The sequence below is a fragment of the Trachurus trachurus genome, assembly GCF_905171665.1.
Source record: "Trachurus trachurus genome assembly, chromosome: 15".
Lineage (NCBI taxonomy): Eukaryota > Metazoa > Chordata > Actinopteri > Carangiformes > Carangidae > Trachurus > Trachurus trachurus.
The window spans coordinates 5,952,243-5,967,363 of record NC_139906.1 but is presented as its reverse complement, the minus strand read 5'-3'; the positions used below and the strand labels follow the sequence as shown (position 1 = coordinate 5,967,363).

The window sequence follows — 15,121 nt, the reverse complement described above, 5'->3', positions numbered from 1 at the left end:
AGTTTTGTCCTATAGCAGATATATTAAGCCTTACAAAGCCGGAGTACATCACGAGTTCAGTTTCCACTGTTTAGATGATGATGTAACTCTCTGAAACTTGAAGCTGAGAACAAAACCCCACATGAGCAAAAATAACCAAGTGTTTTACAGTACAGGTGTTAACGTCTGCACGACCCGTTTCTCACCTCAGACGTATCTAAAATAGATTACATAAGAGTGTAGTTTGTGATAGATTTGCGTGTGTCACATTTTTCCTGTCAGACGTCCGGTGTGAGCGCAGTGAGAGAGGCGTGTTCATCCAGGTGGAAGACAAGTTCAATTTGTTGTGTGAGTGCAGGAGACTGTCAATCCCCTACTGTTGAGCTCTGCTGATAGGACGCACGTCGAGCTGCTGATGAGAGTTACATATCATAGGAAAACTCCAGATATAAAAAGAACAGGCTGCTGCTGCTGCTCACATTCATTAAAGGGGTAGTTCACCCAAAAATTCAAATTTCAGTCATTATCTACTCTACTATACCCTCATGTCGACTAAGGGCTGGGAGAAGTTTCAGAGTCCTCTGTGCCTTCTCTGAGTTACAGGGGGTCTCGGCGTAGCAGTGCATTTCCATATGACGGTAGCGAACGGAGCTCACTTTTCTTTGTCCAAAAAGACACACCAAAAAACATCCAAATACCTCCATACTGCTCGTCTGTAATGTCCCTCTTGTATTGAAGCCCCAACATGAGAAATTGTTCCAAAAAAAATTAAATAAGTCTATATTTTAAGCTTGTTTGTAGCGGAAGCTCCCAGTGTTGCTCTGCCGGAATCTCGCGTGATTTCCGGACCCATAAAAGCGAAAGCAAATCGCACGAGATTTGGACGGACCAGGAAGAGCAGTGAACTGAGACACTGGGAGCTTCCGCTACAAACAAGCTTAAAACATAGACTTATTTAATTTTTTTCGGAACAATTTTTCATGCCGGGGCTTCAATACAAGAGGGACATTACAGACGAGCACGATGGAGGTATTTGGATGGTTTTTGGTGTGTCTTTTTGGACGAAGAAAAGTGAGCACCGTTTGCAATCGTCATATGGCAATGCAGTGTTGCGCTGACCCCCCCCGTAACTCAGAGAAGGCACGGAGGACTCTGAAACTTCTCCCAGCCCTTAGTCGACATGAGGGTGAGTAGATAATGAGTGAAATTTGAATTTTGGGTGAACTATCCCTTTAAGTCCTTCGATGTATGGCCACAGCAGAGATAGCGCACGTTCCTCAGGCACTCAGGCACCGGGAGGATAAAAAAAAAAGAAAAAGAAAAGTATATGAAAAGCCTTAGTGAGGCATAATGGTTTAAAACGCCAAACGGCTTTGACCTCAAAGAGTCTTCAAAGCTCTGGATACGTACAGTACTAATCCTGCAACACAAGCTGGAGCAGTGTCTCTGTGACTTTCAACTTCTTCTCATTCCTCCTTTTTCTACCCCCCCCTCTCTCTCTTTCTCTTTCTCTTTCTCCTTCCTCCATTAAATGTTGGCTCCTTAACGTACAAACTGCACCCGGTTCAATCTGGATCTCTCCGAGTGATGAAAGGTTTAGGGTGAGCCTCCTACACGTCGTAACCTAACCCCAAAGGGAACAGAGAGAGAGGAGAGGAGAGGAGGGGAGGGAGAGGAGGAGAGGAGAGGAGGGGGGGTTATGCACTCTGCACTATTGATCGGCTCTTTTCAAATAAGGCAAATGATACTGAAAGAGTGAAACTCATCGGGGACGACGGCAGGGTTAACGGAGGAGAGTCAGTCAGCTGAAAGAAGATGTGTCAGATGAAGAGAGAGGAGGCGGAAGGGAGGGAAGCTAAAGGAGGAGATGAGTGGAGGAGAGGAGAGGGTTTTTCAGTGATCGAGGGGTGAAAAAAACTTTGACGGCGAAGTGATGCTTTTTAATTTCTACAGTCTATTAAGCATCTGTGTTGATGTGGAGGCTGAAGTGTTGTGGGAAACAAACCAACTCTGGGTCACGCAGGTTGTTTGATCTGTCAGACTCTGTGTACGTCAGCTGTTATAAATTATTCTTATTCCTTCTCATTATCATTTAAATTATGATTTAACACCAGAAATAGTTTCCTGACGCTGAGCGCCTTCTCTCAGGGAAAAAAAAAAAAAAAAAACCTGGATGAACTTAAGATTTGTAGCATGTGTAGGCTTATGTGTGTGTGTGTGTGTGTACTGCAGACTATCATGTGCACTAAAACAAACACTCCTTCTCCAAAACCTCATTAAGGCAGCCATGCAGCTGTCATTACTGACATTACAAAAGTCTGGCGTTGAAATGTTGTTATTATGTTAATGTAAGTGGATTAACTTCGTAGCCTCAGCAGTTTCTTCTAAATCTCCCTTGACAGGTTACAGCACATTTTTCAGACAAATTATGTTTAGATTAAGTTTGAATGGGGAGGAGGAGGAGGAGGAGGAGAAAAGCAGGTAACTGATGAATATTGCAGGTGCAGAAAAACATTGTCACTGTGCAACAATCACCTCAGGTCAAAATTTTGAAACAAACTCCAGAAATACACAAATAGAGACTGAATAACGTTACTTTTTTCAGTCAATGTATGTTCAAATAAGGGCAAATGTGAAGATTTTTGGAAACATTTTATTGAAATTTCTGGAAAAATGTTAGCGAAAGTTGTTAGGGGGAAAAAAAAAAGTTATATTTCTGGGAAAAAGTGGTAAAATTTGAAAAAAGTTTTAAAAATTCTGGGAAAAAAGTGGTACAATTTCAAGAAAAATTTGAGAACCACTAATTTACAGCACAAATCCTGCTTTACATAAAGTGATATAGCAGAAGAGGCTAAAGGTCAGAGGAGCAATCGTGTGACTTTTCCAAATCCTCATCAGACATTTACAGTACAGTAGAAACATAAAAAACTTTATTATGCAAACAAAACAGATAATAATTGTACATATGCTTTGCAAAAAGAGTGCATCACCATAGTTACATAAGATTTAATATAGCACAGAGGGAGTCTGTCTGTCTTTCATTCTGGATGCACGGCACCAAGCCGCATGCTCAGGTGGTGAGCTGCCAAATGAGCTTGTAAACTGACGGAGGGAAGAGTGGACCAGAGGAGGCGGCACCATCACGGAGGAGGAGAGGGAGGGTCAAGTGAAGGGAAGGAGGACAGCTGGAAGGAAGGAGGGAGGCGAGACAGTGAGCGAGCCAACAGCAGCAGCAGCAGCAGCGTCTCCGCGGGGGTCTTTGTTTTTTTTTTTTTTTTCTTTCTTTCTGGAAAGCGTTCATCATCATCATCCTCATCAGATCTCCTCCTCTCTAGTAGGACAAACAGCATCATCTCTGTCGCCAATTAATACATCACCGGGGCCCATCAACTCATACCACTTCCCTCCTCCTCCTCCTCCTCCTCCTCTGCCTTGATGTGTTAAATCTTATTAACACCGTTTGCTCAGGACGACGCAGCTCCTCATCGGACCAGCAGTTCTTTGACTTACTTAACATCACCCCCCCACCTCCCTCCACTGCTTCTCTGTGTGTATGTTTTTCTTTTTTTCTTTTTTCCTTCTCATGCTCGCCCTCCAATGTTTAAATTGGTGCTCGTTAGGAGGAGAAAAAAATGTTGCTTTTGCTCCGTTTCCACCAAAAAAGAAAAAAAAGAGAAGTATTAAGGGGGAGAAATGGATGAAAACGTTAATTAATAGCGGGTCGAGGAGAAAACCGCCAATTAGTCCAGACTGACAGATGAGCAAGACACTGCACTGGAGACTTTGATGACTACAGGAAGTTGCCACACACACACACACACACACACACACACACACACACACACACACACACACACACACACACACACACATATGCATGTTGTGTACACATGGCCTGGTTCGCCATCAGGACAAGGGCCAGTGTTTGATGCAGGCCGAGCAAGAAACGGGGTCCTGTCCTCTTAGTTAGCATAAATACATGCACACACTTACATGCACAGATGCAGAGTAAACATAAATACAAAAATTTATATCATTCTGCACATCCACAAATACAGAGAGAGCCATGTGACCATCATTATGTCCATTATCTTATTCCTGTTGAGGTAACGAGCTTCTGTTTGTGATGGTGATCAGTAGGTGAATCCTCTGGTGCTCAGAGCCCCACTGATATTGGCCTGTTTTTTATATATACACAGTGTATATCGCTAATTGGGAGTAGAAATGATCTTATATATAATATCTTCCACATAAACACAAATATCAACAAGTATATCTGTAAGCAGGTAGCAGGTGACTTCTGCAGCACCCAGATCTGTAGCAGCCTTCAAAAGCCTCTGATTCATCGTTATCATTCATTTGATTAGTTGTAAATCTAACTATTTACAACTAACACATTTTTCAGTCTTATATTCACAAACAACTCCCCTAAAACCCCCTGAAATGGCCCCATGTATCAGCCTTTCTGTCTGTGTCTCTGTTTGTTTGTTCATCGCTCAACAAGAAGTCGTGAACACATTCCAGTGAATAAACAACTCTCCGTTTAATTGGATTTTCTGGAGCTTTCAGCTACATCTTTTATCCAAACACCAGTTTCCTCCCGTGTTCACGGAGACGGTTCGGTCGTGATCACGTGACCTCCGTCAAACCGGATCAAGTGGGAGGAGAAGAACTTAGAAAACAAACTTTCATGAGTTTAACTCCTGATGTGGATGGAGGATTCAGTTTCATAATATCTCAGAGGATCATACAAGTATGTGCCTCCCTCTGTTCTACCTGAAGGATAAATTGCTGCTTTAAAACGCTGATGTTATGTAAAGATGCCATTTCGCCGCTGTGAGATGTGGCATTTCTGGCAGTTTTTGCAATTATCGTTTGACCTACTTCACTAGAATAAAGTCAGGCGCCGCAGCTGTCCTCCTGTTGTTGTTAATGTTCCTGATGATGCACATGAAATATTCCTCACCGTCGCTCTGCCTTTTTATCTAATAGCTTACATCCTGCTCACCTTCAGTCGCTGACCTTTCTTAATGAAGAGACACTTAATGAGCACCGACAAGGAGTATGGTAATCTGCTTGATTCTGACTGTTCCTTCTCTTCTTTCTTTGCCTCCTCCCTCCTCTTCCCTCCTCCTCCCTCCTTCAGGTGAACCTGCACTGGCCAGAGAGAACAACTGCCTGACGGCCGCCAAGGCCTGCAACCTGAACGACACGTGCAAGAAGTATCGCTCGTCCTACATCAGCCCGTGCACCAGCCGCGTCTCCACCGCCGAAGTCTGCAACAAGAGGAAGTGTCACAAGGCCCTGCGGCAGTTCTTTGACAAGGCAAGGCACATCTGACACCAGCTTATCAAAACAGAATAGACAGACAGAAAGAAAGAGACAGAAAAATAAATAAAAGCAACATGCTGGAGGTTTTCCAAACAACTGATATCTGATAAAAGCTGAGCGTCCATCAGAGAAAGACCTGCTTCAAAAGGGGGAAGAATGATTTTGAAGTGGATAAGTTAGATGGCTTGTCAGAATCACAATAAATAATCATACGGGCTCTTTTTTTGCTTTTGCTTTTGACATTGATTCAGTCATCATCAAACACAAAAGCTGTTTTCACTGTCGGCGCCGTGTCGTAGAAAATGATGTGAAACATTGTAATTATAACGCAGCTCCTATGATGTCCCTCTGGAATAGCTTTAGTGCGACCGCTTCAAGTGAGCAACAATATGAATAAATACAAAACTACAAACAATGTGTAGCATTGTTAATCTTAGCATGATGTGTAACGTTTGCAACAGAGTCGTGTGTGTGTGTGTGTGTGTGTGTGAACAAGCCTTGAGCTTTGAGTTTTCTTTGTGCCGGAGATAAAACTATGACGACATTTCTTCTGTTGCAGCCCGACTATCTGTTGTTACAGCTCTGTTACCATCGACACTGTCGCTCAGCATTAACATCACAAATGACTCAAGTTGTTATTCTATTGAGGCAATGTTGAAATAGACATGGGAGCAAATGTTGAAATGTTGACGTTTTAACACCACGATCTATCATCTGTCTGCTGTCAACAGTTACTTTAGTAATTGGTGGTTTTTGTTTCAACTGGATTATCAGGGCTAAACCAAGAGGGGATCCACAGAACTTGAAAAAATCCTCCACATTAGAAGAAATGATGTTTTAAATTCAAAATAGCAGCAGGATTAGAGCGTCTGGAGTAAACAGAGGGAAGATTGACAAAGAAAAACACATCTGCAGAGTTTAAAAGTTCAACAAGTGGACTCGAAGATGATACGAATACCAACATGATACCATTAACAGGAATGAAAGTGAAGGTCGCTGCTCTGATCTCCTCGCTTTTCTTAATTAATCTGATGTGTGAAATGTGAATCTCATCAAACAGGTTCCTCCCAAGCACAGCTATGGGATGTTGTTCTGCTCGTGTCCGCTCAGCGACCAGACGGCGTGCTCTGAACGCAGGCGTCAGACCATCGTCCCCGTCTGCTCGTACGAGGAGAAGCAGAAACCCAACTGCCTGGAGCTGCAGGCCGCCTGCAAGACCAACTACATCTGCAGGTAGGGAGCGATTAGACACTCAATATAGATGTAATATTTATCTTTTATACTGTATCTACGGCCTTTATTTATCACCAGGAAGAGAGACAGCATCGAGCCGACACATTGCAAAAACTCAAATATCTTACCAAGAATATATGTCTTATTTCTAGTCAAAATGTTGTTTCTAGTCAAAACAAATCTCATTATACTTAAAATAAGAAACATTGCATAAAAAGTAGCTTGTTTTTAGACACTTTTTACTTCTTTCAAGCATATATTCACTTGAAATAAGTAGAAAAATCTGATAGTGGATCAAGTTTTTCTTCCTATAAGCACAAAAAACTTGCTTTCACTGGCAGATTTTTCTACTTATTTCAAGTGAATATTAGTAAAATTATCTAAAAACAAGTTGATTTTTAGGTGATGAGTCTTAGTTTTGACTAGAAATGAGACATTTTGACAAGAAAAAGGACAAATATTCTTGGAAAGATTTTGAGTTTTTGCAGTGCACCTGCATCCCCACATTAGCTACCAGTCAAATACTCTGTCCAGATGAAGGTTCTTCTATTTGTTGTTAAAATCACACAGTCTGACACCTGAGTTCATCTCTGAACTCTTCGGCCACTTCTCCATCCATAGATCTTCAGACCAGCCTGTCCTGGCTCAAAGTGTTCGTCCACATGTTTTCTTTGGCTTTTGATTAAAGTTAACAAAGGTTTTTATCTTCGGTCTCAGATTTTGGGATTGTTAAGACGTCACAGTTTAACTGTTAGGTCCATGCTGGTTGTTTTAAATGGTTCAGGTTCAGGTTCAAGTTACTTTATTCGTACCCGTACGTAGATTTGTCCTGCAGTGACTTGTCCATTCACACTTAACATTTCATCATACAAACATAATAAACCAGAAACCGTGATAAACCAATGATAAAAATGCTCCATAGCTCAATAAACACACAGATTCTCTTTAAACACAAAATGACAAGAATATAATGAGTTTAAAAAAGGATACAAAGAGTTAAATCTGGATATTTAGCTACAATAAAACAATACCGATAAATAAATAAATACATAAGTAAGGCCTGTGCACAGTGTGTAGTTACAGCTTGTTCAGCTCTATGATGGCAGCAGGAACAAATCTGTTTCTATAACGTTGTGTCCTGCATTTGGTTTAAGGCATTCCTCTCTTTTACTGTACGTATATGTGACCAAACCATGACACCAAAGAAAATTATAAAACTGATTCAATAAAAACACGATAAAACTTGGTCATAATAGTTTGGTCAATATGAAAGCATGAGAGCTTCCTTGTGCTGTATGAATAAACTTGATTGATATTGGACAGTAGTAAAGAGACACGTAACTGCGGTCCGGGGAGGCTCTGGTGTCTGACTGTGTTCATGTTAAAGATAACAGTCGGACCAACATTACTGCGTGTGTCAACAACACACAGTCTCCAGCCAGAACCAGTCAGTGCAGAGTTCTTGAGTTAACTCTTGGGCCACTGAGTCGTCTCTTGTCTCTCAGCTCCATGCACTGTGTCAACCGACCGCTGTGCTCAGTCTGCTCACTGTTTACCTCGTTAGGAGACAGAGGAGCGAGTTACTGCTGCTGCTGTAGTCTCACTGGATCGCCCTCATCATTGAGGAGGACATTACACTGACAAGGACTGACACTGAGTCCTCTGGAGAACTCTTTTAAAGGGAACATATTATGGAAATATCACTTTTTGAAGGATCTTTAACATATATTTGGGTGTTTGTCTTGCCTTCCGGCCCCCAGAATGTGAGAATTTACAAAAAAATCTGTAATTTTCAGGCTCCCTAGGTTGAAATCCATGTGGTTTTATGAGCTGTTCCCTCAGTTGTCTTCCAGTAATGCAACTAGGATTCGTCTTAGCATAACCACATCCCTACCTGGGACCAGTAGAAGGGACGGGGCAAGCAGTGGTTCATTTGCATTTAAAGGGACAGTGAAACCAGCTGTTGGATGAAAAGAGCTGTGATGTTTGATCCTTGGGGTATTTTGACCACAACATGTCACAGACATGTCTTTAAGACACCTGGGAACTATTCTAATTTGGGGAAAAGGGGCAGAATATGTCTAGTTTAACTTCACAGAGTCTAAACAAAGTTGTAACCCTGAAACTATACCATAATATGAGGTGCACATGTGCATTAACATGTCCCATGGACACCTGCTTACATTGTGTAGATGTTACAGTCACTAACAGCAGCAGGAAAGACCTTCAAGTCTGGAGTCTCACACACACACATTAATGCACAGTGTAGTAAAGCTGCAGAGTTGGAAAGAAGTAATTCAGTGATGGACATCTGACATCACCCTCACTGTGAGTGTGGTGTGTGTGTGTGTGTGTGTGTTTCTGCAGTCTCCCGGTGCCTCCAGCCAGCAGTGCTGAGGCTCTCTGGGATTAAATGGAAGCATTAGGCATCATAAATGAGCTCCATTTGGCCTGTGGCCTCAGGTCTCCATCCCTCCCTCTCTCTGTCTCTACTTAACAGCAGGCTGCATGACAACCGTAAATCCACAAAGCTACAAGTTTCTGCCCGTCCTTCCATCTTCCATCTCTGTCTCTGTTTTTTTATTTTTTTTTATCCCTCTGTTTTTTCCGTGGCTGGTTCTCTATCCGTCAGACATATGCTCAGAGCTCAACAACAGGTCTCACTGCAGCGCCTCCGCTTCCTCCCAGTCCATTTGTCAGTTAGCGCAGATAGATTAAAGCCATGCATTTCCAGCAGCTCCCTCACCATATGTCAGGTGCAGTATACTGGCTGCTGCTGCTGCTGCTGCTGCTGCTGCTGCTGCTGCTGCTGCTGCTGCTGCTGCTGCTGCTGCTGCTGCTGCTGCTGACAACTCTCACAACACACGGCTCTGCACCAGATTGGTGTGATTAGATAGCTCACACTGTCAGTGCATATTGAGAGTGAGTGAATGTGTACGTGTTTGTGTGTGTGTTTGTACATTTTTGAAACAATTTCCTGCAGCAGCCAGGTTGTAACTGTCTCATCCAGATAAACACAGAAACCTGCTCTGCTTCAGTGTGTGTGTGTGTGTGTGTGTGTGTGTGTGTGTGTGTGTGTGTGTGTGTGGAGTTAAACCAGACGTTGTGCAAAGCAGAGCGATGTGTTCATGAGCCGGAAAATTCCTTATTTTTATGTATTTATTGTTATAATTCCCATTTCGTTGTGCCACTCTGCTGTTATTTGATAACATTTCACTGCTGTAGCATCCAACACGCTGCCAGATCATCACACAGGCTGTAAATAATTAGATAATTAGATAATAGATTTGGAGACATGTTAATCTGAAATAATGTGCCTTATTTGTTTAGTGAGAAAACTGGATTTTGCCTTTTTTTTTTTTTGTGGATCCGCTTTGTGCTGCTTCTTTATTGTTCTGCCAAACTCACAATTTTACTCTGGAACAAGAAATTACAGTGACATTTCAAGTGCGCTTTGTCTCACTGTCAAACACATGATTTAGATATTATGGCTAAACTAGGGGGTTTGTGCACAACCTATGATCTTCTGACCGATCATGTTCCTGCCTTGCTGGAAAAATACCTCAGCAGTGTTTTCAGTATTTACAGTGGAAGATGTCCAAAACCACCAAAAAAAAAAAAAAAGTAAAAACTAAATCAAGATTGTTTTTCCGTGAAGATTTTGAAGTCCAGAGGTGACATTAACAGCGTTTCCCGGTGTGTCAAAGTGCCGGGGTATCACACTCAATCTCACTTCAAATGGTCGAGTTTCTTTTGGAATCCAAACTCCATTTCAATTTCACATGCGACTGCTCCTGTGGCAAAAAGTGTAAACAAAACGTTTGTGAGGGCAGCAAATGAAACTGAGCAGACCTGGTGGTGGAGAATTGCCTTTAGCCGCCCTCATTCAGTCCAGGATATAAAACAGCCGCAGCATACGTAACGTAAGCGGCTCATCTTACTCTGCTGAAGGCCGCCATTAAGAGAGAGGCTAATTGCATTGAGAGAAATGACTTCCAGCGTGCGCTCATTTGGACCGGGGCATTTTCGCCGGCGCATATTCTGGTCACACTGGTCATCTGAGTTCCTCATGGAGAGTCCGTCGGAGATGTAATCGTGTTTGGCTCTGAAATCATTTTTGGATCTGTGTGTGTGTCTGTGTGTGTGTGTGTTGCAGGTCACGACTGGCCGACTTCTTCGTCAACTGCCAGTCAGAGCCTCGCTCGCTGTCGGGCTGTCTGAAGGAGAACTACGCAGACTGCCTCCTGGCGTACTCGGGTCTGATTGGTGAGTTCACATGGACACTAGATCGTTACTGGTCAGACATTTAACACAGGGTTGATTGTCCATTTATATAACTTATTTACATTGTTTTGCTCAGTTGCTGCCGATTAGATTACATTTAAAGGTATTTTTAGAAAATAAATTAGATTTTTAACCCACTATGGGTCTTAAAATTAGTGTAATAACTCATCTATCAGACGATGGAGCCCAAACTTTGTGCAAAATTATATTTTTGAGTAAATCCGGGGTGAAAGTGGGGTAGTTTTTTTTCGCATTGGATAATGCAGGCGGACAAATTATGCGTCACATTGCTCACGATTCATCAGCCAGTGATATTGGATCCGTCATCCATCAATCAAACTCAAAGTCTGAGAAAAGCGAGGAGACTCGTCCACCACCACCGACACAAACTCTCCTCTGTCCCTATCCATCACTTAGCCTCGCTAGCTAAGTTAGCAAGCTATAACGTAGCAAGCCTACGAGCTAACAGTTAGCTACGTTAGCTAAGTTAGCACGCTATAATGTAGTAAGCCTACGAGCTAACAGTTAGCTACGTTAGCTAAACACACTCGGACACACACACACACACACACCGAGTTCGGTCCCACCCCAAGCATTGAATATCCCGCGATAACGACCAATCAAATTCCTTTTCCTTACTCGGGTAAACTCGTGCGGCAACTCGTGGAAGGAGGCGCGACAAACAGGACAAAAGGCCATTTCTGAACATCTTTAAAAATAAAAAATTCTATAAATATCTTCACCAAAAGCCAAAATGCAACTCAGCTGTTACATACTTCTTGTGCTCCCTGCACACCAGTGTTTGTACTATGTGCACAACTATGGCAAGAGCAGTGGGTCAGAGCTGTAGCAGGAGGTGTAAACTGTGTCTGTCTTTACAACAACAAACTGTTTCGATCAAATTTGTCTCCTTTTTTTCTTCCTCGAAACAAGTTTGTCTGACACGGAGGTTTGTCCCCGGCCCGGTCTGATAGTCTGTCTGACTCAGCGGTTAACACGGCGACTACAGTGTTGCAGTTGATTGAAATGATGAGCAAAACAATGAAACCGAGACCCCGAGTGACATTTTGGTTCCATGTAACTCCTTTTGTGAGCAGCACCACCACCACTAGCAGCAGCCATTACGTCCTCAGCACCACCACAACGATGAGCTGTCAAGAATTTGTCCTCAAAAGTTGCAAAAAGCCAGACCACACACACACAGACACACACACACACAGGCACACACTGTCCACACGGCGCCAATTCATCGTGCCTACTGCAAAACAAAAAGGCCTGTTCTGGAGCGCCGCCAGCACAAGGGAACAATCCATTGGGGGAGTGAGAAATCACTGACTGAAGCTATTTGCTTTCCCTCGCAGAGAGAAAGCCTATTCTTCACCCCGGCTCCTCTGCAGAAACTCCACCACACTACACCATTTGTGTGTGTGTGTGTGTGTGTGGAGGAGGATAGGAGGAGAGGAAGAAGAAATAAATGCAGCAATGATTTAACTTTGTTATTACGGCATTTATCATTTAACACAGAAGGAGGATGATAACTGAATCTTAAAGGGTTTAAATATTCTTTTTTTCTCCTCAACACTCAGCAGCAATATTGAGGCTCTTGACAATAACAATTCACCGAGCATCCCTGTTTGTGCATCGCGTTTCTTACTCAGACAAAGACAGATGAATGACTGAGTGAGTGACTGAATAAAGAGCTGTGTTTCCCTCCTCCTCCTCCTCCTCCTCCTCCTTCTCCTCCTCCTCTTCCTGCTGCAGGTACGGTGATGACGCCAAACTACCTGCGCTCGCCCAAGATCAGCGTGTCTCCCTACTGCGACTGCAGCAACAGCGGCAACAACAAGGACGAGTGCGACAAGTTCACCGAGTTTTTCACCGAGAACACCTGCCTGCGTGAGTTACAACCTCTGACCGGCGGCTCACCACTGTTTCCTATCCCTATCTGTTCTACTGAGTTCTGTTACTTTCTATTTCTATCCTCTCTGCTCAGCGCGCTCACCCTTTTTGCTCTTTTATCCTCTCTTTTCTTTCCTTGTCTCTCCTTGTCTCGGTCTCCCCTTCCTTCCCACCGAATATATCCTATTGCCATGCTTTGCTTTGTTATCCCTCTGCATTATAGAGAAACCGACCAGTCACACACAGACTGCACCACAGCGTGTGAACGTCGTGTGAGTGGCTAAAAAGCTGTAGCAGGAAGAAGAAGAAGCAGCTTTTTTTCATCCGACCCTCTTACACAACGGCTTTAATTAACAACCCCCCTCAAACACACTCTCATATGTCTCTCTCTGTATCCCACACACACACACACACACACACACTCACACATATTTCCAGCTAAGATGAATATGTTGCAGGGTATTCCTACAGAGCCGTGGTGATCAGAGCCACATTGATTGTGTTGTTTCTGTGTAATCAGAGCTAATTGTTGCTCCCTGTGTCAGCCGGCGCGCTGCAGTCCGATTCCTCCACAGGACGGTTTAAGTGTAATGTGATTCTTCATTGATTCTTGTATGGAGGTCAGAACACAGGGTCACACACACACACACACACACACACACACTGTACAGACGGTGTGTTACTTGCTGAAGGACACCTAAGCTGGATGAATGTTTGTAATCACCTGAGCTCGGCTCGTGTTACAGCCCCAGTATGTAACTGATTTGGCTTTTTATGAGCAAAAATCAAATATGTCTTTCATAAATACGTATTTCACTATAGTCGAATCACAGCCGCATACAAATGAAATCTTTCTCGTACCTTAGAATGAGTTGTTACAAGTCGTTACAAATATGTAATAAGGGGGGGCGCACCGAACCGAGGCTGCCATGTTGCATTCAGGTGCAGTCAGGCAGACGGCCGTCGGCAAACCAACCGGATGTCATTTTACTCGATGAGAGAAAGACGGTAAAACGTGGGTCATGTAAACCAGTGGTTCTCAACGTGGGGTCCGGGGACCCCTAGGGGTCCTTGAGAGATTTGAAGGGGGTCCCCGATTTTGTTTTTAATTTTACTACTTTTTGTAGAAGTTTTTTTTTTTACTTTTTTGTTTTAGAAATTTTACCGCTCTTTTCTAGAAATTTTACTTTTTTATTTTTATTTTGAACATTTTTTATGAGAAATTTTACCTCTTTTTTTTCGAGAAAATTTTTACTTTTTTAAAAAATTTTACTTTTTTTTTTGAGAATTTTTACCACATCTTCCTAGAAATGTTTAAATGTTTTTGGAGAAATTGGACCACTTTTTTCCAGAGATTTCTCTATAATATTTCCAAAAATTCACGCCATTGGCCCTAATTTAAATGTAGCCTATAAAAAAGTAATGTTCTTCAGTCTCAGAACAAATATTTGTGTATTTCTGGTCTTTACTTCTAAATTTGGTCAAATGGGGGTCCATGGTCTAATTTGTTTCAATTTAGGGGTCCTTGATGTACAAAAGGTTGAGAACCACTGATGTAAACAATACACCATGACAACATATTGTCACACCTGTATTGTTTTGCCTCGTGCTGGCGGACCACTCGTTTACATAGACCCTTGTTTATCCTGTTACATGCAGCATCTGTTGTCTGTCTGACATCTGCCCGATTTCACGTGAATGCAACATCAAGAATACGTTCAGATATGCAACCGCACCGCTAGATGGGGGGAACTCCTACATATTGTACCTTTAAAGAACAGTCGCCGAGACGCAGGCGACCACCAGACGAGACTTGTTGTAAAAACCCACTGACCCGCCTGTAAACCCATCATACATGCACCACGACATGTTCTCAAATGAGCAGGAAATTGTTAATTGATTAAGATCACAGCCTCATGTATCTGTTGTTTCAGACAGCTGTGTGATTGTGGTTGGTGTCAGTTCCATGTGTTGATAAAACTGAGATTCTTATCTCTTATTGAAACTTCAATCTCTTATCTCGTATCAGCAATAACAACTGACATGAGTGTGAACATCTGGGGGAGCAGCAGATGTCTTTTTAGTCTGTGCTTAATTGGCATTTTAATTAATTGAAATGACATCAACTGTTCATTCAATTAGTAACTCAACCACATTTGAATGTTGTTTCTGCACCAATTGTGTCTTTTGTGAGTTGAAGATCATTTGAGACAAAATATTCAGTTCAGTTAGAGCAGTGAAGCGGCGAGAAAAACAACCTCATGTCAGAGGAAGTGGATTCTCCCAGTTAAACCCTGATTCATCTCATCCTATTGATAAATGGAGGAGCCTGTCTGTCTGTTTACCGTCAACCACTCGACTTCGCACTTCACTTTTAACGACGGCACCATCATTT

At 42.7% G+C, this 15,121-nt stretch overlaps 1 protein-coding gene across 1 annotated transcript in view; it reads left to right on the top strand.

Moving 5' to 3' along the window:
* Window positions 1–15,121, top strand: part of gfra1a (gdnf family receptor alpha 1a) — a gene marked incomplete at both ends in the record, with an annotated part of 117,409 nt that overhangs the window by 77,863 nt on the left and 24,425 nt on the right. Inside the window, 4 exons of the mRNA XM_083988293.1 lie at window positions 5,126–5,304; window positions 6,371–6,543; window positions 10,700–10,809; window positions 12,589–12,723. Of these exons, the coding sequence (XP_083844419.1) occupies window positions 5,126–5,304; window positions 6,371–6,543; window positions 10,700–10,809; window positions 12,589–12,723 (597 nt within the window). The remainder of the gene's footprint in view (window positions 1–5,125; window positions 5,305–6,370; window positions 6,544–10,699; window positions 10,810–12,588; window positions 12,724–15,121) is intronic.